Source organism: Electrophorus electricus, chromosome 1 (assembly GCF_013358815.1).
Source record: "Electrophorus electricus isolate fEleEle1 chromosome 1, fEleEle1.pri, whole genome shotgun sequence".
Classification (NCBI taxonomy): Eukaryota; Metazoa; Chordata; class Actinopteri; order Gymnotiformes; family Gymnotidae; genus Electrophorus; species Electrophorus electricus.
Window position 1 is genome coordinate 26,862,822 of NC_049535.1, and position 26,262 is coordinate 26,889,083.

Consider the following 26,262-nt stretch of genomic DNA (forward strand, 5'->3'; position numbering starts at 1 on the left):
GAAGCTGCAGTATAATTTTATAAGATCATCAATGCAGCACAGAGTAAAAGCTGAAAACTTAAAACAACAGATACTGCAGTGTTATATGCACCTAAATCCTTCAGTTATTTAGGGAGCAGTTCCTCAAATCTGTGGCTGGCAGAACACAACAGCAGAGGAAAAAGTCGAGATGGACAACATGGAGATGCTAATGGACAAACCCAAGAAAGAAGTCTTTAAAGATCCTAACATGTATGAATGAATCATACAGTCCTGTGTGGCTGAGTTAATTGGTACCACCTTCCTTGTGTTCATTGGATCTGTGTCAGTCATAGAAAACATGGAAACGGGCATCCAGCTGCAACCTGCACTGGCACATGGGCTGGTAGTAGCTGCCCTAGTCGCATATTTGGCAGAGATAAGGTGAGAAGACCAACATCAATGTTATGTAATACATGGGCATTATTTGTATATGGCAACATTAAGTCAAGAACCTTTCACCTGTATTTAGACTCTTAAAAGAATGTTTACACAATCTATTAGACATGATAAATGTATGTTTGATGATCTTTGCTGAAAATATTTGAACTTTCAGCTCTTAAGCAAGTTATCTAAAATTCCATTATGAATAAAAAGGTGTATTAACGCTGTTCTCCTTTGTTCAGTGTTTCTAATAGCAACATTAAAATCAGCAACAAAAAAAAGCAGGAGCAGAGTTTTTGACGTTGAATTAGTATAAAAGTAGAGCTGATGCAAATCTATAAAATCATGGACCATTTAATAAGACCTTTTAATAAGAATGATGAGTTTAGATTTTCAAATTTACTCAACCATATATGGAACTAATCATAAAATATCCTTAACAAACATAGTGTCACAATGAAATGTTTGTTTAAGGCCAAACAAATGAATCTTTATGGATTATCAGAAGATTAATGCATTAATGGAGACTAAACAACATTAAAATGGGAAACGTGGTCGTTTAAAAGTGATGTAACTGATCGAACTGAAACACTTTTAAGTTATGAACATTCAAGCATGTGTAAAATGTAAAATGTGTAGATTTCTATGTGATCATATGTTCTATAACTAATCTTTCTTTTTTTTTCCTTCACAGTGCTTCTCATTTTCAATCTCATTTCATATACCTTTGTGGGGCATTGAACTGCTCCTGGTTGTGCCTTACATAGTCAGTCAGCTATTTGGAGTTGTGCTTGGAGCTGCCATGGCCAAGGTGAGCCTATAGTAGCCTTGCGTGACCTGTGGGATCTCAGCCCTCAATGTTTGGTGTCAATGCAGCTGTGCACTTAGTGGTTACAGCACCATCAGCCTAAACAGGCCACAGTGTACAGGGGTGATGAGAAGAACAACAGGCAGCATAGTGAGAATGAGTGGGTCTAGGAAACTATGTAAAACACATAGAAATAATGAATCTGCACACTTTTGGTTCACACTTCTTTTTCCCCATTGCCTTTTTTGTAGCTGATGACGACAGAGGGAATCTATGCCCGAGCACAGGGCGCAGCCTTCACCATTCTCCAGACAGAGGAGCAACTTGGTCAGGCTGTCTTTGGAGAGATCGCTATGACGTGCTTGCTCACCGTGGTGGCTAGATGCTGTCAGCAGCAAGAGAAAATTCCCCTGCTACCATTTCTGGTTGGCTGTACTGTCATCATTAGTGTACTGGCAGGGTGAGTTGGGTGAATTTGAATTGTTAGGTCATCACATTGATAGAATAGAATAGAATAGAATAGAATAGAATAGAATAGAATAGAATAACACTACTGCCTATAGCATATAATGAAAATGTTTCTTTTTCTTAGCATTGCACAGGTCAAACATTACATTATTCTTAATGTATATCTAAATAAATTATCAGAATTAATAAGTACAGTAAATTCACAACAAATAGTGTTTAGGGTGCCTTTTATTTTTGGAGTTTGCTCAGACAAAAATTCTCAGATCCAAAAGAATATTTTGTTACAGCATATTCACATCTAATATATATATTCATTTTGATACATGCAAACACAAAATGAGCTAGTACATCACAGTGGGAAACTAAAAAAAAAAAGTTGTAGGAGTGATATGTCTGGCACATATGGTTGTAGGAGTGATGTGTCTGGCACATATGGTTGTAGGAGTGATGTGTCTGGCACATGTCTGAAAGCAGCCAGAATATTGGTCCAACTACTGGACCTACCATTGGGTCGGCCCTACTGCCGGCTCCCTGATGGTAGCTGCCTTAGTGTGGTAAGTCTCCCACATATGCTGTAAAAAAAAAAAAAGAAGAAGAAGAAGAAAGAAAAATTACAATTTAGGTGGAGACACATGTTTCAAGCCATGCTTGTGCCTTTATCTTACATGTTTATATTTTCCTTTGTTCAGTTGAGTATATGGATCTCAGAGAATGATATTCATTCCCTTTTTTGTGCTCCAGACTCCTGCTTGGAAATCAGAAGATGCAGACTGTTCAAGTGACACACAATTTAACACTTCCCAGGTTACACATACTTTAACATATACTCCAATTTTTAAAAATACTGTATTTTACACATATGGAATAGAACCGGCATGTATCATTTTATATTTAACAATTGTTATACATGACATAATACATTGTATTCTGCGGATCTTTACATTACTTCCAAAATCTTGTGCTGAATTATTGTCATACATATCAACTACATCATAAAAAAATCAACCCAACCCAATTTTACAATTATCATTCATTATTCATTAAACAAATATAATCTTTTTTCATGATCTATATCTTCAAAGAAGATACCTGCAGAGTAGTGTAGTAAGAGATCTATACATATTCAAAATAGTAGTAAAGTACACAGTTTCAGAACATTGCAACAGAGCTGTTGCACAGCTGATGAAGGACCTCTAGATAACTTAGTTTTAGCTTTATATATAGTGTATCCTAGCCTAGAAGCATTAATTCTCTGAAACTATCAAGTCATATAATTGACTAACTTGTTTTAGGTATTGTTTTGTTTTACATTTCCTATAGAGAGCCTAGTGTATGTATGTACCAAATTCCTTATGTTTTCACAGTAAACCATGCGTCCATTTTAAAATCTGGGAGAAAAGTTTATTAAAATTCTATTTATTAATGTGAGAATACTGTGGACAACATTTATTGTCTTACATTTATTTAACCTAATTATTTAAATAAAAAGTGATTCTCTCTATGCAAATCTTGTTAATGATCCTTTTTCTTTGTGCTTACATAATGCTGAAAAATCTAAGCAAGTTCAGTTTGTTTGATAGTTTTGTTGCAAATTTTTAACAGAATTATCCTGTAGATTATACTGGTTTGACTGCTGGGCTTAGCCATTTGTCAGTAAAGCTGACTGTGGAGAGGATCAGATTGGCAATAGCATTTACGTTTTTCAACAGACTAAAAATGGCCACTGAAATGTGTGTGCTAAAAACAGCCAGGTGTAACCAATAAGTACGACATCCATTTTGCCCCTGGTCAGGCTGAATTCCATCCCTCATTACCTTATGAATCGAAAGAATAAAATTCTCCTAGTGAAGTCAAACAAAAACTCAATTACAAAACCAAAGGCTTAAGTGAAAGAAGGCACTTGCAGCCATAGGAGCAGGGGCAATATCAGCTTTGGCTTTTGTGCAGTTCTGCCTCATCAGCAGAGTGAAAGGACAGGCCGAGCACTAGGCATCATGCTGTTCCATATTGTGCAGCCGCACAACAGCAGCCCACATGGGAAAGCCTAGCAGGCGGTGCTTTAAACCAATTACCCAGCTTGTGGGGAGATCTCCCACCGGCCTTCCGGGCCGGGGGCACCGCACTCCCCTGAGATCCCCGGCCCGTTCCTGCTGTTCCTGCCACCTCCAATGTGGGAAGTTGGGCAGATGGGGTTCTGGTCTGAATGAAATACCCCAGGCTGCATTTGACAATAGTGGGTGGATTTAAGATGAAAACAGAATAAAGAGATCATTTTTCAGAGCTGTTTGACTGATGCGTACAGATGTGCTTCCAGCACTAGGGGGAGGGTGTTCAGGAGTAGGTAATAACTACATGCGTAAAGTAATATATATGCTTAGAAATATTCCTATCAAAGTGAAAAGATGTCCTTATAATTGATAACATAATTATTGCTAACATGCATATTGTATTGGAAGACTGCAATATCTTATTCAGACTAAAATCATAAAACTATTAGGATTTCAGCAAGGACTACTGTGAATAAAAATATTTATGTGCCAAAACATAGTCTAGATGTGATGTAGTGTGATTTGTTGATTCTCATGTTTATACTGAAGAAGTGGAACACCACTGAGATTGAGGATTAAATTTGTCAAACTGGATAATCTTCATAGGAGAGCAATCACAAGGCAAAATGGAGAGTAGCTGGTCTCTTCTCCAGTCCTGAATTCAGGCTTCTACATTCATAGGCCCCAGAGCCTCCTGGGTGACAGCCATGACGACAATGATCATTATGTCAAACAGAGACTTGTGGCAGTGGTGCTATTGTGAGGTCTGTATTCATTTACACTTTCATTGGCAGCTATTTAGTTGGCATAAAAAACCCAAAGACCACAATTTGTGAATCCTGCTCAGCCAAGTAGAAGTGTGGTGTAGGAAGAAAAGAATTTGTTTTAAAAGTCAATTAATTGTACCCCTTCTGGGAGGGGCCCACTGACGGGACCTTTATTCTCTGACTCAGCTTCACTCACATCTGTTTAGCCAACCTCCCAAACTATGACTTCAGGCCACCAAGGCCTAAAGAATAGCCCAATTGAGCCCTCTCTGAGCTTTCTCTATCTTAGTTACATTTGTATATCATTTTCTGCTAGGCCTAGTCCATTCACTGAGGTTTGTCGTTAAAAAGGGCCACAGCAAAAAAGACCTGAATTAGCACTGAGGACAACGCTGTCTGAATCCCGCTCTTTTCAGGGAAAGAACCATTAAAGTAGGATATTTTAGACCAGATATATCAAGGAAGACAAAAGACCACACTTATGCTAGTGTTTTGGAAGCACACCTATCAATTGGTATTTGTGTGCTGCAGTGTATGGTCATGGGTTTTATAGCCACATATATACCGTACATATATGTTCATGTCATCAACCTGAAGTTAAAATGAAGTCTGATTACTGACCATTCCTGATTACTGAAAATGACTGAATAAGAATATATTTGTCTAGTAAGCTTTTTTTTAAATAATATTTTAATGATATATCAATGTTTTGATATATGGTATAATTTGATAACTAAGCGCAAAATAGATTGAATCTTTACCTTTTATTGCTTATAATTATTATTTATACACTAAAAGGTTCTGAAATATTCAAATCAGAGCATCTGTTTTAAAGGTACAGAGATGACAGGGTCATTGGGTTAATCACTGGGGGCTCAAATATAGAAAAGAACTATTTTCTCAAATTCTATTGCACAAATGCTGAAGACAATGATGCATAGCTTTATTACAGAAAACAGAGGAAATGCAATTCTACTTTTAAACAAATTAATATTAAAGTGTGAAGTGTTACTTGAATTAAACATTTATCCAAACTCACCCTAATGATATTTAAATGTGTAAAAAGAAAACAAAGCAAAACAAAACAAAACAAAAATAACAACAAAGAAGATCTATTTTATACCCTGTATGTTACCATTGTAATTATATATACATTTTCACACAATAGACTTATCGTTATTATACAAGTCTGGATATTTTGGTGTAACTGCAAAGGTAGTTTTAAAATTATTACACAGCATTTTAAATATAATTTCAGACAAACACACACATATATGTTTACACTCATCCACTCATACCCACACCCACTCCCTGTTCTTTTCAAGATGGTGTACTGCAGCTGCCTGAAATGGCATTCTGTCATTTTTCACCAGCCCTTTGAAAAGAGCATTGGGTGCTGACATAATGGGAAGCAGAGCTGCAAAGCTCTTACTTCACAGAGAGCACCAAAAACAAATAGCTATTTATCATGTCATGCCTTTGGTCTGCTTGAGCACTCATTGTCTCTTGCCAGATGGCCGTGAACAGTTAACAAATTTTTAAATGCATAAAGTTTCCTGCTTCTTCTTAGACAAGTGAGAAATCACAGGGGATCTTCTGTGCCACTCTGGCTGAATGATAGAGAGTCTGGAAGTCTTTGAAGCGGGGGGCACAGCTGAGCCAGGCCTCCCCAAAGTGCTCTGTTCCAGTGAAGAGGAACTGGCCAGCACCTGCTCTAACCTGGCACTGCAGGAGGGTGTGGATGTGCCCATGCCAGTGACCCCCGGAGAGAACCGGATCCCTCTCAAACACTCCACTGCGCTGCCGGTACACCCGGGCCTCTTCCACCTCTATTACTGACATCTGCTGCTCAGGATCATGGGATACATTTCGTATACAGCCAAGGACCACTGGTGGATCAGAAAAAGTGCATAGTGATTCATAGATATTATTAGTGTGTGACTTTGTGTGTGTGTGTGTGTGTGTGTGTGTGTGTGTATGTGTGGTAGGCATTTAGCAAACATATTAATACACATAGAAAGGACACACTTTTGATTTGTGTGACATAACACAAGGCCCACATGGCATCTTATATCTTTAAAAAAAAGCGACTTCTAGTGACTAGAACCCTTTCTGCCACCCTCACTTAAAACTTTCCCCCAAGCCCCCACCACATCACATCAGTGTGGCAGGAGAAAGCCCTCATTCTCTCCCTCTCAGCATTTACACTTTCATTAGCCAGCTATATTCTCCCATCAAAAATGTCTGATGATGATTTGTGGAATTAGGGCAAAGAGGTCAAGCTCTAAATGTAGTGAGTTCAAAGTAGCGGTTGGTTGTGCTCTGGTGTGGGCCTTATAGCAATGTGCCTGCCATTGTGTGGCCCAGAGCCCCCACATCTGCCAGGCCCCTCAGTGGAGGCAGGGAAGCAGCTCGCTGGAAATAGATTAGACCCTGCACACAGCTATTGATGAAATCAATTAACCTCGGCTACCCTGACAAATGGGGCTGATTCAGAAGGAGCACAAATATCTTGGTTTGCATGCTATTGCGAATATATTCATGAGCCGTGAACGGTTCATCCAATTTCCCAAAACCTTTTCTTTAAATATAGCCATAGCACAAATACATAAAGACTCGGATACACGCAAACTCATGCACTCCGATTCGCATAAAGGTGTAAGACGAGTAGGTATCATCTTTGGCAGTACATAATTAATCATAATGTAATAATTGATATCTGCTCTTAATTACAAATCAATATTACATATAACAATGTAAAAATGTGGTAACCTGTTAATGTGGTAATAATGTGGCTAGTTTGCACGTTGCGCAAAATGAAACAGGCCTATCGAACGCATAACAAACATTAATATTCACATAGGCCTCTCACAGTAACCATGAAGCACCAGCTGGGTTAAATGAAACAAAGGAATTTACCAAAGTCGCTGCTGCAGATGGCCTGGAGGATCTCAGAGTCGTTGCACGGTCGACAGGAAGCTGTAAGAGCGGACGAGAAGACCGCTCATTTCAGACAAAGCGGGGAAGACAGCAGACGGTCGCATCATGTAGCTACACAAAACACACTTTGTTGGGAACAGTGGTTTGGGCCGCGAAAGCAGATGAATTAACTTTCAGCCACTACAGAATTGTCAGCATCTGCTCTGAAAGAATCCAAAGAGTCTTTAAGGAAATGTGAAACATTTGACATATCCGGAAAGTCAACCCCTGCCCATCTGAAAAGAAAGCATTGCTTTAAGTCTTACTCGCGTGTTGTGTGGAGTTAAGTGAGTGGTCCCTGAGCAGTGTCAGGGTTTTTCATGAACATTCCTTATACACAACAAATAATGAGCTGGCATACCTGGAATTTAAGAAGCATTTGTTCAGTTCTAAGACCACTACCGTAATTTTGACAGGGTAGAATCAATAATTTAATCAATAATCTGTTTTTATAAGTATATTGTTTTTGTACTAAATCTAGGCAACATTTCAGGGGTTGATGTCAGCAATACTTTCTTAACTCGAGAACTAGTCATATATCTGCTTTGTTGGGATTTTTAATTTATGAGTGAACGGGCGAACTTCCTTAACTACTAATTTTACCCTATACATGAGATTTTGGATTTTAAAAATTCTATTCGACTTAGGAAATCTGCCCTAATATACAATGGCTCTACCTTGCGTCACGGTGCGGTGAACTTTGACAGCTGTGCTTTTTTTGCGTAGCTCATATCTGAAACCGACGACACGCCGCCTGACGTCTCTCTGAGGGTTTGCCAGAAGAAAAATCGATGGGCTTTGAAAATCATTGACAAGAAAACAGTGAACTTGCTCAGGATGCTTGTCATCTGTCATCACGAGGTCCAAGACCCCGGCCCGCTCGATGTACACCGCAGCTCCATGGAAGGCGCGGAAGAGTTTAATACAAACTGTGGTGTGGCGCGCAGTGGACAGGTTGGGTTCCAGGACAACCCGTAGTGCTTGGGTGGGATAAAGCCACTTCACGGAGCCCTCAGTGCACCGTAGTCGCACCTGCTGCACTGTTCCTAAGAAGGGTTCGCGGACTAACCCACTATCAGATAGATAGATAGATAGATAGATAGATAGATAGATAGATAGATAGATAGATAGATAGATAGATAGATAGATAGATAGATAGATAGATAGATAGATAGATAGATAGATAGATAGATAGATAGATAGATAGATAGAACATTCGAGCATTATAGATCAGTCTTCCTGACACAAATGTCAGAAAATTATTCAGTATTTGGAATTCATTATTGATGTAAAATTCCATATGATTATCTGTAACAATGTGTCATACCACTGTTCTGTGCAGTCTTCTGACGCTACATACAGGTGCACGTACAGGATTAATATGAATTAGTATTAATAATATTATGTTCTTACCTTCCACTCCAATTGCACAAGTCTGCTATACACGACGAAAGAAAACATAACATTTGCATGTACTGGAGTAATTCACTTCCTCTTGGTGACATTTTAACTGAAATTAATGTCCCTTAAGTAGAAATTATGGTCAAACATTATTGTTACAAAATCAGCATAAGATCACCGGGATGTGAGACTGCATTAGCTTCGCAAAGCGTTACAGAGTGTAAATAGCATGCTTCAAGACTTTCTCCACCCTAAAAGGGGGTGAGGAGGTCGACTCCACCCTCAGTCAGTTAGATTTATTAGGTTAACAATACCAGTCCTGGCAATCAGCATATTGCATTTTCGTTTAAATTCACAACTACGACTGCATCAGCCTATAAAGGTCTTTTTAATTCATCCGTGGGTGAAGAACAGGTAAAATCCCAAAAATCAGTTAACATAGGACAATATTTAAACGTACAGAAACGTTCACGATTAAAAGGACACAAGGACACTCTACGGCAATATGACTGAATCATTACACGAAACACAGGCCTTTTTATGTTTATGTTTACTTTAATAAAGAATACATCTGCTTAACGACCGCCAAAAACAGAGTTGCCTCTTGAAACACAAAGAGAATCTGGAATGAATGTGTACCCTCTCAGTTTTCTAAATTGCCTGCCACCCGAGCTAGCGGATTCTATTACAGCAAAGTCGTAGCGACATCTTGTGGACCTTTGCGGTTTTGAATAGACTTACCTGTCTGCGAGGTCGGAGAACAAGACTTCTACCAATCATAACTGGATTTCAATGATCGATTACCAGAATTTCAGATGACACAATTTGACCAGTATATCTGTTATCACATTATACAATTTTAAAAGATTTATTTCGAAACAAATTAACGACTTGTTTAGGCGAGTAAGTCGCAAAGTACACTTTAAAGCGTTCATGTCCTCTGTGGACAACGCGAAGGCCTGCTGTGGGAATTCGCTGAAAAGAAGTCTGAATAAGGAGTTCATTCAGACGTTTCGATTACAGACTAATTACTGTATATTCGTACAGTATTTTAAAATTAAACATTAAAATGCACACATTCGATTTTTGTAACAAACATTTGTGCGTTTGGTCCTGTAAAAATTCCAATTTCATAGTATTTCATGGTCTGATCATACATGAATTGCATGGCTTACTGCATTATTACTAACTTTTATTTCAATTTATTCCGTTTCGCTTTTCGAACCATATTAATTTCTCAACAATGGATTTTTCACGCAAATTAATTCACAAGCTCATAAAGAATACGTTAATATTATGCTTATGGATAATATTTTTTTTCCCCATCACAATCCCGGTTCTAAATTCAGCTAATCATTAAAAAGACCTCACAAATAACAATCTTTTACACGTGAACAGGGAGGCCTACAATACGGATATCTGCAGTTAAAAGACGAAAGATAACACAGCCTAATTGATAACCGTAGGCCTAACTGAAAATAGAATTCCAAAAGCTAAAAGGCATGTACCAGGTGCAGTGCCAACACGCCAATTATCGTTCAATTCAAATTATTTCTAAGTAAATCTAAAGTTAAATCTAAGAGAACCTCAGGACTTTTGACTATTTTATTCCTGTTTACTTATCCCGACCCTTAAACGAGGCATAGGATGAAAAGGTTATTTATGGCTTAAATAACACTTTGCTTCTTAAGTAGAACTACTCACTGAGCTGAATAATTATTTTATTGTTATATGACGGGGTAAGCGCTGGTACTAAAACAGCGTCCCCTACTGAGACAAACAGAATAAAAATGAATTGTTTCCGGTGCAGCATCCACCTGTATTTCAGCACACACGGAAATTCCATAGATTTCACCTCGGATATAGGGACCGAAATCAGGAGCGGTCTGGCGTTATAATTGTAATTTAAAGTAGAACGATTTTAATTTGTGACTACTCAAACATGAACTTATGAGATCTATATAATCTATATTCTGATTGTTAGAAAGTTCGCAGAACACTTCTAAGACCTTCGCGGTAATGGAGAAAATTCACGAAAAGAACCACTGATGCCGTCGTTTGTTGATGTGCTTTCTTGTTAAAGGGTTACTTAAGTTTTATTGTTTCTATAATTATTATTTTATTTTAACTCATATTTATATACATACTGTTGCGATTAGGCCAAAAATCCTAACGAAAAAATCGTACTGGAAATATATCTTAAGGTGGAGGGATTCATAGGCTACATATACGGACTAACTTCATGCTTTTGATGATGAGGACTAATTAATAAACCACGACTTTGCACTTAGATCGAAATTATGAAACAGCAAATTTACTAAATTCTGTTCACTGGACAAAAAATGTTTTATTTGAAGCCATACCCTAAAGGGAGAAAATATAGCTGCATGTCAAAATCCCGAACGCGTGTTCGTGGAGTGCCGTACTTTAATTAAAATCTACACTATCAAGTAAAACAGTTTGGTGAACATTTATGGTCGTATTTTTACTTTGTGCTTTAATACAGACGAAAATGTTGGACCTTCAGATATACACAAACTCCGATCAGAAAATACAATAAAGAACACAGAAGATGATACATGAGGAAGTAACCGTTCCCTCTTAATAAAAGGCGCCATGAGTTGAAAGAGGCCCGAGTCATAATGTAATATTATCAGCATCCTCTTCCTACGTCCATTATAGCTGACGAAGGTTGACAGGAAAAAAATCGGTGGGCACTACACAAAACTTTGGAAGTAAAAAAATAAGCTTCATTTTCATAGAAAATATGAATGAAAATGTATATGCTGATTAATTGTTTTGTTACATATATACAATATTGCAAGGCATACTTTATACAGTTAGAGACCTAAAAGTATAGAAATACAAACTCTTAAATGATTAGATAGCTTTTCATTTACATCAGTGAACAATGAAGATCCAAATCATCTTTTTTCTTTGAAGAAGCCTTTGTCTGTTGAACTCTCCTTAATCGTTACAGTCAAAGAGTTACTTGTTATATCTGTCACGACAATTTTCTCCATATTTGTGAGACACGGAGTCCAGGTTTCCTCGGTTTCATCTTCAAGCATCATTAGTGACAATGGGAATTTCGGAGAATTCAGATCATCCAACAAGTCATCGGACCGAAACATATTTTTGGAAAGATGTTTCATCTTGGGGTGATCTGACGTGCCACTTGAAAAATCCTTTGTTTCATGCTGCAAAATGTCATGCCCTGTTTTTTGCAGGGTGCCTCCAAGCATAACAGTGCCACTTGACCCACTTCCATTTTGTTTTTGAATGGTGCTTGTCTTTGTTAACTGGATCGCGCTACACTTGGATGTTTCTTCCGTAAGGTGAGCAGGTCTTCCCATTTTCGAATGACTAAAACACAAGTGTTCATCTGCTCTCCTTTTCACGGGTTCAGTGGATGAACATCCAATAGGAGTATTAACCGGGAAACGCAGCTTTGGTTTTGGTCCTCTCTTTTTCGGCACATTATCGAAGTCCATAAAGTCTCGCGATGAAGACACAGGAGGTCGAGGTCTTCTTTCTGGCTCTGGTGGTCGAAGTCGAACACTTTCTCCCCTGTTGACAGTGCTTGGAGGAAAAATAGTAGGCACAACTGTTCGCAGGCCTTCTCGAGCTCTGGGCGTGACAACCGGCTCCGCTACAGGAAAAGAAACTCGAATCTCTCGTGACATCTCTCTTCTATATTCATAACTTTTTGCTTTGGCTTTAGCTTTTGCCTAAAATATTTAAAAAGAACAGTACACAGACCCTGTTACTGGTTTTCTGGATTGAGTTTTAATCTGAACAAACAAAGTATACTGTTTATTCTAAAAGATGAAATAAATCAGGAATCACTTAAACTCATATTGACCTGGGTATAAAACACAGTCCATAAATCGGTCTGGCTACGTCTACCAGATTTTATTTTAAAACTTAAGAAACGTAGAATAAAAATAAAGATCTTTCATAAAGTTCAAACTACGTTAAAGCAACAGGATAAAGGACTCTTTGTCTTATAAAAGTTAAGTATCCAAATGGATCGTTAACTGTTTATAACGAGAGCAAGATAATCCCTTCGCTCACCTTTAACAGAAAGGTCTCTGGTTTCGGTCCCCTTTTTTTCGGTCCATATAGTTCCCTCTCACGCTCCCTATAATGAAAGGTATGAGCTTGTTATCTTATAATTTGTCAGACTACAAATATTTATAGAAACTCTCTGGAAAACAAACGATGCACATAGGTCGAACGTGCACCAACCTCTCCTCAAAAGCAGCGAAAAGACGTTCGTCGAGAATATTTTCCTCTGGTTCCCAGGTGCTGTATCTGTAACGAAAATTACACGAGTTGGATTAACACCGACATAAAAAAATATAAGCAATGTAAGTATTCAGTTAAACGAACTGTAAGGAAACTGAAAACATCAAGTAAACTACCCAACAATCAAACAAGCACTCAAGCAAGGAAGAAAAGCAGTTAATGCTAATCTCATCATTGGCCTTATAATATCACATATTTAACCTTTTAGCACCGATTTCTGAAGCCCGTTACGCAGCATTCAACCAGCAACCTGCTAGTTAGCATTAAGCTTGGTAGAAGCAACTAAAGTTAGCTAGCTGGCTATTGCTACAAATATCAAAGCAGTCATTTGCCCACCAAACACAAACACAGACTGTACAACTCACTTTTGAGACCAGCCTTTCCATTTCACAAGATACTCCATTCGACCCTAGAAGAGAATTCATGACAGCTAAATACGGGCAACCATTAGCAAGCTAACCCAGCTAGCTTTGTTAGCGAGCTAGCTAGTCTTTACCGTTTAACTTGCCATACCAATAAGACATAAACAAATCTCTAGTCGTCAATCTAACAAACCAAAACACTGCAGGAAATTACAGAAGTCATGAACATACTCTTCTTATGCGTCGCTTGATGATGGATTCGGCCGCAAAGACCCTCTCTCCGACAGCAGAGAGCTCCATGTTTACTTCTGTCCCACAATTTTTTTCTGCCACCTCTGTCTGTATATTCTGAAACAGCCCATAATATTCGTTCTAAGAGACGTCATCACGTTCTAAATTGTTGCCATGGGACCCGAGTCGGTGGAACCGTATTCGGCTGAGTTCATTGGTTGAGTCGTTGCTACGTGAATGTAGTTGCTAAGGGAGGGGAGGAGTCACATTGTCCTTTCTAGGAAGTGACGAATGTTTAATTTGAGGATTACTGAATACAGTTCCATAAAATTGTCAGTCTTTCATTTGTATTCGGTTCTAGTACTGTAAGTGTATAGAGTTGGACGATGAAAACAAACAAAAGAATGGATTTTTAAGTGTAGTCTCGCTTAGTTTTGTATGCCACTGAGTTTTGTTTGTCGGATGTGTAGACTGCAATGCTGAATAAGGAAAAATGCTACCTAATCTATACCAGAAATAATGGCCTTACCTTGATCTGAAATTGCTATTTCGTTTAATGGCATACAACTTCATTTTCTAGTGTGCTCAAAAATAGATGAAAAATAATTCGCATTTTACCAGGCACACTGGTTTATCTGTTTATCTGTGGTCTGGCAATATGATAATTCTTCAAAGCATTAACAGCAAATCTGCAAATTATGCTCATCCGTTTTGCCCAAATAAGTGAAAGTATATATAATTTGACTTGCTATACTACATCTTAAACAAATTATTAATCAGCCATAAACTAAATGTAGTGCTTGTTGTATTAACTCATCTGCAACGAATAGTATATAGTACAATAAACGAATAGTGCCGACAGAAGTAGGATATCTACCCTTCACTAGCCTCATCTGGAACGAAAAAGATTTCCCCACAACCGAGATTGCGACATTTTCTTCAACTCTATATCTGCATTAAACCGTTTAAAATCCCACAGAGAATTAAAAAAAACGCCTGCAAGTGACTTCGTAGCCAATATTGAATGTATTATTATTATTATTATTGTTGTTGTTGTTGTTGTTGTTGTTGTTGTTATTATTGTTATTATTATTATTTACATTGATATAACGCCTTTCTCAGACTTAAGGACGCTTTACAGACAGATATCATCTTTTTTTCTAAACAATCACACAACTAATATGGGCAAAGCTTTGCCATTTCCGGCATTGGTAAAACCAGAATCATTTTTAAGAATTATAATAGGCTACTGATACACCTGTGTGTCCAAAAGAAGCAGTGAAATGGTAATTATGGGGATAATTTAGAATAATAAATGAATAATTAAGAGTAATAAATAAACAGTTAACAACAATTACATCAATAGTAATTATACTAATACTACAACAACAACAACAACTACTACTACTACTACTACTACTACTACTACTACTACTACTACTAATAATAATAATAATAATAATAATAATAATAATAATAATAATAATAATAATAGTACATTTAAATTTATAGCATTTGGTATTAATAATATAGGGCTCATAATTACATAACTCGTTCATTTAGTTACTTTTTGCAATAAATTTGTAGCTGTGGGTGTAATTGTAGGAATTGTATTATAGCAAACGTTTTTCTTGTCCCTTTTAAGATCGTATAAAATTTCGCTTTTGGAATCTTAGACTAAAGATACCAAAAGCGAAATTTAAATTCCATGTAACTTTAATTCGGAATATCTATCTATCTATCTATCTATCTATCTATCTATCTATCTATCTATCTATCTATCTATCTATCTATCTATCTATCTATCTATCTATCTATCTATCTATATATATATATATATTATATATATATATATATATATATATATATATATATATATATATATATATATATATATATATATATAAACTGTGTATTTATGCCACGACATTTATTAGGATTTAATAATTAAGATTAAAATCAGTAGGGGTTTTTTTGTGTGTTTTTTTTAACTGGACGTCATTTTTTTTTTACATTCAAATTAGTGGGACAAATAGGCTGAGTAACAAATGTTAAGAAAATTCTTGTATACAGCATTAAATAAGTATTTAATTATGTTATATTACGTTTTATCTCATATAAGCAACTATTACACCAGCCTTCGAAACCTCCTCTTTTAAATAGCCAACTCTAATCAACATAACACCCATAAAAATATATATGGGCCATTCTATATTTTGTTTACAAACTAGAATATTTCGACTATTCTTATAGGCTACTTATGATGACAGTTTTACTGACATTTATTTTGTTAACGATTTCAAATTTTATCTAATAGCGTCATATTTAGGCTGTTGACGACGAAACTCTCTAATTTAAAAAAAAATAATTTGCGAATGTGAATTAATAACAATTTAAGTAATTCTATAACAAATGCATAAATTGAATCACCAAAATATTAAACTGGTTATCAAGAACAACTTAAGAAACTTAAGTTTTGTATCAACGGTGTCAAAGACTTAAATGTTTAAGGTAAAAAAGTGAGATTAGTCTATTTCACAATTATGAGCCTGACACCCAGACAGTACATAATGTGTAAATAATTATTTTTACTAAACGGCAACAACATCATCATGTTAAAAATACAAATTGCCTAATGTTTTAAACCGTCATGAAAACTGCAGAACATCAACTATGGATCATTATAATCACAGGATCGTAAGTCGATAAATGAATTGCAGCACTATTAGCTAAATGGAAAGAAAGCAAATTATATTTAAATAAATAGCATTTCCTGCTTTTGAGCTTCATATTTGTGTGTTGATACTGATATGGAAAAGACATTGTATTTCGTATTAATTGTTGGACTTCGGCTATAGCTACTGCGAAAGGGAGGACAAAGAACCGAACAGGACAAAGAAACTGAAGAAAACGATCTCTGCTATATTTGAGCTACTGGCTAATCGCAAATGATTTAATTCTAAAAACGGAATGCTATTGCGTTCATAATTGAAAAAAATCGCATTATTTAGGCAACAGCGATGAAATAATCGATGCGAAGCCCTATTTGGTGCCGCAGTCGGCTGGTCGGCGCGCGTCTGTATTGCTGCAATGGCGCCAACCATACGTGGCTTGACTGCATGGTGCTAAACGATCTATGAACATACAGTTGGTTGACTTTTATTTTATCTGCAGAGCCACTCTGGCATATAGATATATTTCAAAAGAGCGTTACCAACAGAGCAAAAATGTTTCGAAAACAACCGAAGCGCTTAATGTCGGTCATAAAGAGTGTTCAGCAATATGCCAGCCATAGGTCTCTGAACTAGTAGCCTGCTTACTCACCTGTCAAAATTACATAGTTTACTACTCTCTCTCTCTCTCTCTCTCTCTCTCTCTCTCTCTCTCTCTCTCTCTCATTCTCTCTCTCTCTCATTCATTTTCTTTCGCTCTGCCTAAAATCTATATAGGAGGAAGAACGATCAAATTTGTCACTGGCTCTAAAATAAAATAATTTCACTGATTGCCGAATAACGTTGTGGAACCTGTAAAAATAAGTACATTTGAAATCTCCTAAGTAGAGCCCGATGCAGCATTTGTTAATGTCTCCAGTTTGTGGAAAACCACAAAGCACGTGCGGAACGAGGCTGCGATTTATGACAATGGGATGACTGTCCCAACACTGACGGGCACAACGGATAAAGCAACGAGGAGTGAAAGAATCCTTGACTCTCCGTTTATTGCTTGCTTTATCTAGGTTTTACATAATGATATTGATGTGCATGAACCGCGGGTGATTTTTATACCACTAGACCTTTGGTCATTAATATGCCGAGTTCTCGATGGTACCCTGAAGACGTGCTGCTGGCGGTCTTCAGTGCATTTCAGATTAATTTGGTGCTTCTGAGCTTCTACGACGGCGTCAGTCTGTGGTGTTATTTATCTAGCAGACGCTCAGTGATCTGAATAACCGGAGGAGGACAGCCATTTTCTTTTCTCCAGCTGCGGGAACATTTTTCAGCCGCTAAATGGTTGCCGTGATTAACGTTTCTTCCAGACATATTAATTTAAAGGTATTACGGGTCTAACCCTGTGAGGTCAAAGGCAACGTGCTAAATATATAAAAATGTAATATTTGGAAATGAATAATTAATATGTAAGTGCGAGAAACGGAACTCGCTGAAATGGATGTAACTTTTGAATAGCCACTTAGACTGTCCCATTCCAAACTGATGCGGTTTTTAGAATCGAGCATAGTTAGCTATGAGACATGCTAACCAGACTACAGGTTTTCATACATTCTTTTTTTGGTCTTAGTTGACAAGCAAAATAATTTGAGTTTCGATATTGGAGAGACGGTTGCAATCAAGTGCATTACATTTTAATCTATACAACTCCATATGACTGCAGAAGTCAAAGTCCCACTTTGTCATATTCATTAGGTAAGTGTCTAGGCGTACAACGACAATGTAATATAATATCTATGTGTTTATGGTGTTATTTCTTTTTCAGTGATTAAGTTATGAAGATTAACAATTCTCGATATTTACAGCGTAGACTAAATAACCTACCCGATTTATTCATTTGCATACATTCATTTCGGAGTAATTAGATTGTCAGTTTAATTTAAATTTTCAGCTCGTTTCGTACCATCTAACATCTGTTCCCTTTTTGATTCGATTTAAACCCTAAAACCTATCAGAAAAGCCTTTCATCAACTTGAATTATTCTCATAGACTAATGTATTGGAATTGTTTGAGCTGGAAATTTTAATATATGACACTTCTGGATTGTAGGTTCGGTTCTGAGGGAAAGGGTCATTATACGTTCACACTGACATTTCTTATCTGCTATCTTTTTTCAGTGATTTAAAAGCGAACCTTTAATGAATTAAGTCACGACAACTATGAATTGTAATCATATTATCTTTTAATATATGTACCTACTTATTTATTTAATGGTATAGTACTCATATGACATTACTGAAATCAAGGAGACAGAACGCCGGGTTAACAGTCTATCGACACTGGCATCAAAAGCTGCTCAATACAGATCAAGCCAAGATATAAAGAATAAAACAGATGTATTGAGATTTCATGTATAACCATCAAAATCAACGCCAACTGCTCCTATGATTTTTTTTCCATTTATAATTCCGGGTACACAAAGCTTAACTTCAGCTGTGTAATACATCCAGATAAAGCATTATTAATTCGATTAACCTGGTAAATAGATTAAAATGATTTATCTCTGAAATTAGCCTGATCTATGTTTCACATAATTGCTGGATCTATGTAAAGGTAACTACAAAGAGAATTGAAAATCTTGAGTGGCCAACATGCTGAATATACTGATATAGTTTATATACTGAAAATATTCAGTACTTTGCCAAACTCTGTGTTTCTAAGAGCCACTTCAGTGCATTATCATGTGGAGAATGGGGGAAAAGACTGTGACACAGTAAATTTACATTACATAATGCAAGACAATAGGTTACACTGAGCTCCATTTTTTGTGTTCTTCTCTGTCCTGGTCTGAATGTCACATTTCAAAAAGGGGCATAGTGTGTTTAGACATATGTTCACCATTACACAGTAATTACACATTAATTACTCATGTTTTGACTGTACATTACCATTTCCACATGTGGATGACATGTGAAGAGTGTGGCTGATGAGGATATCACATTCCAGACTCTTGCTATAAAGGGAGCAGCTCTCTCCAAACCATGAATCACTGCAAATGAACTTCAAAATGATCTTAACCTGCTAGCCAGACTTTACTGTTCATTCTAGGTTTACAATCAGACAACCATGCTTCCCGAGCACCAGGCTTTCCCTTGTGAGATGCTGTGTCTTCATTTGAGGACACTGTGGTCTGGGTCTTTATTGGGGACTTGGGGGTTCGTTGCTTTATAGCAGGGATTAGAAAATATTTTTGAGTTGTTCTGTATAAACTTTGGATTGTACAAAAGTGTAATCTGTGTTTATTCTGAATTTGTCAGTGTCACTGATAATGACTTGAAGCGAAACAAAACTCAAAAGGTAGGACACTTGTAGGACACCTTGTAGGACACTTTCACACACACAGAATGTAATTCCATTGCTGACATTCTAACAGACTTCCAGTGTTTGTTTGGGACTATTCAGTGCAGATAACTACATGTAAATAATGGTCTGGGACTTCCAAAACACCTTTTTAAAATAAGTGACCACACACAAATGTTTTGTAACATAATCCTTTACTTCTATGCCTTTATTCCTTTATCAAAGATGACTTTTGTGAAGAATATTTCAATAGTTTCAAGGGTATTACGTGCATTGGGCTTTCTGAAATGAACATGCATGTAAAGAGCAGCAGGTCTCCTTCAGCACATCTTCACAAGGATCCCAGGCACATGGTTTAGTGTGAGCAAACTGGGAATGTCACTGAAGTCTAATTTACTACATGGAGAAGTTAGGATTTAGTTTTTTGGTTTGGACAAAAATGCTTGTTTTTAAACAGAGGACTGGTATTGTGCTTTCAGCAGTCTAGCCATATAGGGTGGGTGGTGGAGGTTCTAAATCTTTCATAGTACATAGACTGGGACTGGTCAGTTCTACTTAAGGACAGGACAAGTACTGTCTTCACCTCTGTCACCTGCCACTTGTGCTGGCTATGATACTGACAAAGATTGTATCGCTACAACAAGCTTTGTAAAACATTGGTACCATATAAAATCATTGTGTATTTTGTATCTCATGTTCATTTAAGGCAAATTTTGTCTCTAATGTAGACTACAGTATATTCAGCATTTTCTCATGAAAAATGACTTCAGCTAAGTAATACACTTTAGCAGCAGTTGTACAATTGCCTGTGCTACAGGGTTATGCATTGTCTAAAATAAACTGACTGGTCATACCATGCTATTATAAAGTCAAGTCAACTGCAGGTAAAAAAGTGGCATGACAATAAGCCATGTGAAGAATCATGAAGACCTTTAGGTTCATTTACATGTCATGACAAATATGCCAAGAAATTCCAGAGATATGGCGGCTATACAACAAGTCAATCAGCATGAAAATCACAATAGTATAAAAGGGAAAATTCACTCAATCAGTGTAATACAGGCTTACTTCATTTCTAAGAGACAAAGCATCTTAAGCGATGACAAAGTGCAGCTTTTATATTTAATGGTTAGGTGAAGATAACCATCCACACTGAGGTGAGTTTGACTGAGGTTACTTCATCTTAGGGGTGGGTTAATATCACAATGTTATTGTTATCACAATAAAAGACATCATAAGACATAATAATTTCTGAGCATATAATGGATATTGGGAATACTCTAACCAAATTACATGTTGTTCATCTGATGTTAGCCCATTATGCCATTATCTTATTCTGGATTATACCTTCTGCTCCTTCTTCAAAGGCAGTTTGGGGAAAGGTGGAATATAATATTATTGCCTTCTCAGTGTTTTTAAGGTTATTTCTCTGACTTTGTTTTAACTTGTTAGAAAACCTCAATAAAACCAAATATCCTGATATGTGCTGTGCACTGTATTGTATAAATATAAGCATAATAACATTATAAATATGTTCCATCACCCAGCCCTACTTCAACATTGCACAAAAAAGACCTTAAAGGCTAACACACCCTGCAGATATGTGCTATAAAACTTTGAAAATTGGAATCAGTTATTCAGCAATGCAAAGCAACATGCCCTTCGATTGATTCCCATGTGACATTAAGGTAAGTCCAGATTTAAGTCATTAAAATGACAGATACATTTGAAGGTGTAATATTGTGAATTGTAAATTTGCACTAAAGAAAGCAAGGTGGTTAAAAGAGATGGTTTAAAAGTGTTGGTTATATAGACATGTGTACTCAGCATGAAGTACACATGTCTATATAACTGTCATACCCATTTAATTAACAAGGTCAGCTTACTAAGTGCTTTTTCTGTGACATTATAATGAACTCTTAACCTCAGTGTGTTTTCTCCTATTTATTTCCCTTGGAGTAGGTATGGTATGTCTTTTATCAGCCAAAACAAGTTTTTTTTTCCACTGTGCATGTACAGGCCTTCAAATATTCCCAATTAAATTAAAATCTACACTGCAAAAAACGTTATTAGTTACATATGTCCATAATTCTCATATATTACATATATACAAACCCATGGATCAGTTTTCCTCAGGATATCAAATCAAAGGCCATTAAATTGAAACATATTCCTTAAACGTCACTGTAAGACAATTTGTTGTGACATCCGTAATGATAATGTTACCCACAAATGGATTAAAACAACTAACTGGCTCCTCAAACTTCTCAGAGGTCTCAGGTACGTCCTCCATCGTAACATGGGGCTCTGCGGGGCCTTCTGTTTGCAGCCTAGTCCTTCCACAGCTCAAATCAATAGGTTCTTCAGGAATTACATCAGTAAACTCATAGCTGTAGGCTCTGGTGGTGCTATGGCCAGAGTAATGCAGATCTATGGGTTCGCTTTCAGGAGATGAAAGGGCTGGATTTGAACCACTGATACTCCTAGAGCTGAGGAACCTTTTACAATTGCTGTTGCTCTCATTAGGGTCAGATAAGTTGCGTTTACGGTGGCTGCGCTGGTAAGTGGGAAAGTCCCTCTGGGAAACCATATCTGTCTGAGCTGACAGTGGTGAAGAACTGGGTTTGGTGGTCAGTTGCAGAGGCTGATCATCTGATAAACCAAACTTATCCAAACTTGCATCCTCTGTTTTGTGTTCCACCTCTATATCAGGTTTAGCTTTTAAGAGCTCAAACTTTCTGTGGGGCACTTTGTGAACAAATTCACTGAGAGCAGAGGCACTACTGACACCATGGTCTTTCAAAGTGCCATTCTCCTGACCTGTTGTCACTGGTACATGATTGTCAGTGCTGCCATTCAGAATTTCCTCATTTTGCTGTGGTTTCTCCATTATGGCAGAATCCACATTTTTCACTTTGGATGGCTGGACCCCATTGTCCATGTACTTGCTCATGACAATGACAATCCGGCCATTTTTGTTTTTGTTCCTGATGATCTTCATCTTGCTGCTAATGCCACTGGGTTCTTTTGGGCTTGTCTTCACGGTCTGATCTGCTTTATTATTGGTAAAAGGCAGTTTATGCTCTATGGCCAGTTCTTTCTCTTTATGTATACAGTCAGGTTCCTTGTCCTGTACCCTTTTCTGCTGCAAGTCTGTAGGAAGGTTCCATCCATTAATGGACAAGTCATGACATTTGACCTCCTTAGGTTTTGTGGATTGCTGTTCATACATCTTGGGGTCTGGCTGATACTGATGATGCTTTTTGCTGTTTAGCTGGTAAAAGTACTTCTTCTTGCCATTTACATGTGGTTCTGCTGGTATCTCCTTGCTGCAGGGCTGGTACTGGTGATGTTTTTTGCTGTTGAGCTGGTAATGCTGAGGCTGGGAGCGGTGCATTTGAAGTGAATCCACTTTAAGATGGTTCTCGTCATCTAGTGATGTCTCCTGAAGGCCCGCAAGGATGCTGGATCGCCGTGCAAATGCAGGTAGCTGAAATAATGAGAGCAAAAGTTAAGAACACAAAGGAACTAGAAATGAAATCAAAAGTGCAAGTTTAATTAATTTCAATTTACCACACATTATGATTTCAATTAGATTCAATGTGAGACAAAGATGTGAACTATGGAAGGTAATTTATCCATATTTATCTGCATGTACTGACACATGACAAAGGAGCACTCTAAGAATTAGTTGTACACTATGTATCTATGACACTATCATCTGTCTTCAAGCAGCTCATAACATTAGGAGAGATCAGATAGAATGAACATACTGCATACAGAATTACTCCTGCATACTGAAGCACAAGGCTATAAAATCATAACGCCAAAATAACAGTACACCTCATTAAACACTGTCATGTCTTAACAGGAATGTGTGCCTAAAGTTACTAAAGTGAACTCCTCAGTTGGTAACAATGGTAACATTATTCTAAAATGTACACCAGTTGGGGCAGTGTTTACCTGGATTAGGAGATGTTTGGGTTTAGGTCCCCTTTTGCGATATCCAATTTGCTGTTCTTGTCTCTCTCTAAAACCAAACAGACAAAATAGACAAACCTTATTTTCTGAAAAACAATGGTACTGCACAACAGCTACCTCCTTTAGAAGGCCAGTGTCATTTACTTGAAGATTGTGTTCATGTGCTTTACAGAAGAGCAAACATTCAAGCACATGCAGGAGAATGCCTTACTTCTCAACTATATAATTCAGCCTGAGTGCAACTTTGACACATGGCATGGACAGCTGATTAAAAAAAATAAGACAATGTTGTAATTATACTATATGTATTGTATCAGATACTGCTCTATGTTACACAGTATGACAGTTGCTCCAATAGCCCCCCCCCCCCCCCCCCCCCACCCACCCCCAAGCACTGTTCTTTTGCCCAAAATGTTTATGCAAAACTCAGCATATGAGCTGTTATACTGCTGGTTGTAATACAAGAACGGAGACAGCTCCTCCTCTAACTGTCTGGAACTCATCCAACTGAGGCGTCAGTATGCCAAGTCAATATGAAGAGTATCGACAAGGCTGGGAGTTTTGATTACAGGTTACACCATCTACTCTCTTCTTTTTACATGTATTTTTTATTATGCATTGTTTGTCTGTTTTATATAACTTTGAATAGTACTGGAAACGGACTGTTTGGTGGGCTATATACACACTGTAAAACTGTTAAAGACAGCGAGCATCAAAGAAAGCCTTTGTAGTCGTTAGGCTTTGCTGAAGGGGCCGCAATAAATCTTAAGGCTTCACCGCAAGAGACAAGCGGTGACTGTGCATGGAGAGCGCCCCTCCTCCCATGACCATATAAGGAAATTACTTCAAGTTCAGTTATTCGTCTTCACACTCACCTGTTCTGGAAAGCGACGAGAAGACGTGGGTCGAGAATGTTCTCCTCCGGTTCCCATGTGTTATATCTGTAAAGAATACGTTAAGACAACATTTACATGCCTTTAAACAAATCTGCTGTGATTAAAATAAGCATAGTAACAGACAGTGATTCTCAAATAAAATGTAGCAGCTAGGTAGAACCATTCTGTAACGCTTAGACTATTCAAAATGAACAATAATAAAAATACATGCAAAAACTTGGAGTCACGAGGAGAACCCATTTGTATGCTGTGCAAAACAGACCTCTTGTCAAGAACAGCATTTCGTGTAGTCAACAAAAGGAGGCTACGCGGTGGCCATTTTAACATCACTGTACTTTCAAGTGGATCCGCCAGCTATGCAGAAATAATTAAAATCGGATAACATGGCAGAACGTCCCCCCCTTTCGCTCGCATAAATTAGTGATGGAATCCGTGGCTACATTTGAAACACATACCTCTCCAGCACCTCCTGCGCGCGCCACACGCGCTGTATGCCATTAGATTTTCAAAAAAACAGACTTCAGAAACAGTCAGTGCTGATACAAAATGAGGACTTACTTTGGAGACCACCCTCTCCACTTTACAAGATACTCGATTCTTCCCTGCAAAGTGCAAGATTCGTGATGAGTTTCGGGTAAAACACAAACAAACAAACAATGGCACAACCAAAATGCCTACGGCATTAGCCACCATAATTCTTGTTGGTGGCAGTTTTACCTTCCTTATGCGCTTCTTTTCGATGCCCTCCACCGCAAAAACATGTTCTCCAACGGCAGGTAGATCCATTTTCGCTCGAAGGCGTTTGAAGCGAACGAGCGATTTACGCGTTTAACCGTTGATGCTTTCGCTTCGTGACTGTATTTTGGCGACTTTTAGAGTTACCGTGTCTTAATCGTTTCCCCGCCCTGTTTCTCTCTCCCGCTGACCCCCGTTCGTATTTCGTTCCTCGTTAGCGATAAGCAGTGAAATATACTCACTGCTGTTGCTACAGAAAATAGTTCATGCAATAGCCAGGCAGGCTCATGACGTCAGGGCGAGGAGGGGGTTGGTTAAAAAAAAAAAACTAATCCCAGGAGTGCAGAGAACGAACCTGCTGTAAAGAAATGGATGACAAATATTGTTCTACTGTTACAATCCAGTCCAAAAACTGCAAACACTTGACACGGTTGATTATAGATACAGAATCAGCTGCATAAATTGACACATTTAAATTATTCGCCTCTTTCTCCGTCCTATTCTAATCTCGAAACAGCTGAATAAATAATTAGCGGTAAAATATAAGACTACTTAAATGTTAGTCTATCGGTGAAGGTCAAATGGGAGTGGGAAAATGTGATTCAGATCGCATTACAGATAACTTAATGTCCTTCGGCTTTAGACAAACCTTTTTTGCCAAGTCATGCTTCGGATACTAAGTTCATTCTGCAATCTATTTACGACTCCCGTAATACTGTAACATATACATAAATGCAGTGCATTATGAATGTTGCATTTGTATACAGTGTAGTTTATAGGGAACAAACTGCAAGGAGGGTACCTCAAATTAAGTTTCATCCTTTTGTGCGTGGCATTAGTAATTCTG

The 26,262-nt window shown here is 37.6% G+C and overlaps 2 protein-coding genes and 1 pseudogene across 2 annotated transcripts; 1 reads left to right on the plus strand and 2 right to left on the minus strand.

Annotated features, from left to right (window-relative positions):
* Positions 1-31: 31 nt before the first annotated feature.
* On the plus strand, positions 32-2,498 carry LOC113573226 (annotated as a pseudogene).
* An 8,697-nt stretch (positions 2,499-11,195) lies between these two features.
* Positions 11,196-13,867, minus strand: cbx8a (chromobox homolog 8a (Pc class homolog, Drosophila)). Its single transcript, XM_027003411.2, has 5 exons — positions 13,778-13,867; positions 13,550-13,593; positions 13,125-13,190; positions 12,951-13,017; positions 11,196-12,604 (listed from the first exon to the last, which is right to left on the minus strand). The coding sequence occupies exons 1-5, from the start codon at positions 13,844-13,846 to the stop codon at positions 11,798-11,800; spliced, it is 1,053 nt and encodes a 350-aa protein (XP_026859212.1). The 5' UTR covers positions 13,847-13,867; the 3' UTR covers positions 11,196-11,797.
* A 6,119-nt stretch (positions 13,868-19,986) lies between these two features.
* Positions 19,987-25,611, minus strand: cbx4 (chromobox homolog 4 (Pc class homolog, Drosophila)). The gene is made up of 5 exons (XM_027003410.2): positions 25,398-25,611; positions 25,239-25,282; positions 24,660-24,725; positions 23,767-23,833; positions 19,987-23,293 (listed from the first exon to the last, which is right to left on the minus strand). The coding sequence occupies exons 1-5, from the start codon at positions 25,464-25,466 to the stop codon at positions 21,959-21,961; spliced, it is 1,581 nt and encodes a 526-aa protein (XP_026859211.2). The 5' UTR covers positions 25,467-25,611; the 3' UTR covers positions 19,987-21,958.
* Positions 25,612-26,262: the final 651 nt, after the last annotated feature.

Coding starts and splice junctions, on each gene's coding strand:
- cbx8a (XM_027003411.2), bottom strand. CDS start 13,846: ATGGAGCTCTCTGCTGTCGGAGAGAGGGTCTTTGCGGCCGAATCCATC. Junction 13,594..13,777: donor TCAAGCGACGCATAAGAAGA/GTATGTTCATGA, acceptor ATTCTCTTCTAG/GGTCGAATGGAGTATCTTGT. Junction 12,605..12,950: donor CAGAGACCTTTCTGTTAAAG/GTGAGCGAAGGG, acceptor TAAATATTTTAG/GCAAAAGCTAAAGCCAAAGC.
- cbx4 (XM_027003410.2), bottom strand. CDS start 25,466: ATGGATCTACCTGCCGTTGGAGAACATGTTTTTGCGGTGGAGGGCATC. Junction 25,283..25,397: donor AAAAGAAGCGCATAAGGAAG/GTAAAACTGCCA, acceptor TGCACTTTGCAG/GGAAGAATCGAGTATCTTGT. Junction 23,294..23,766: donor CCAAACATCTCCTAATCCAG/GTAAACACTGCC, acceptor TCATTATTTCAG/CTACCTGCATTTGCACGGCG.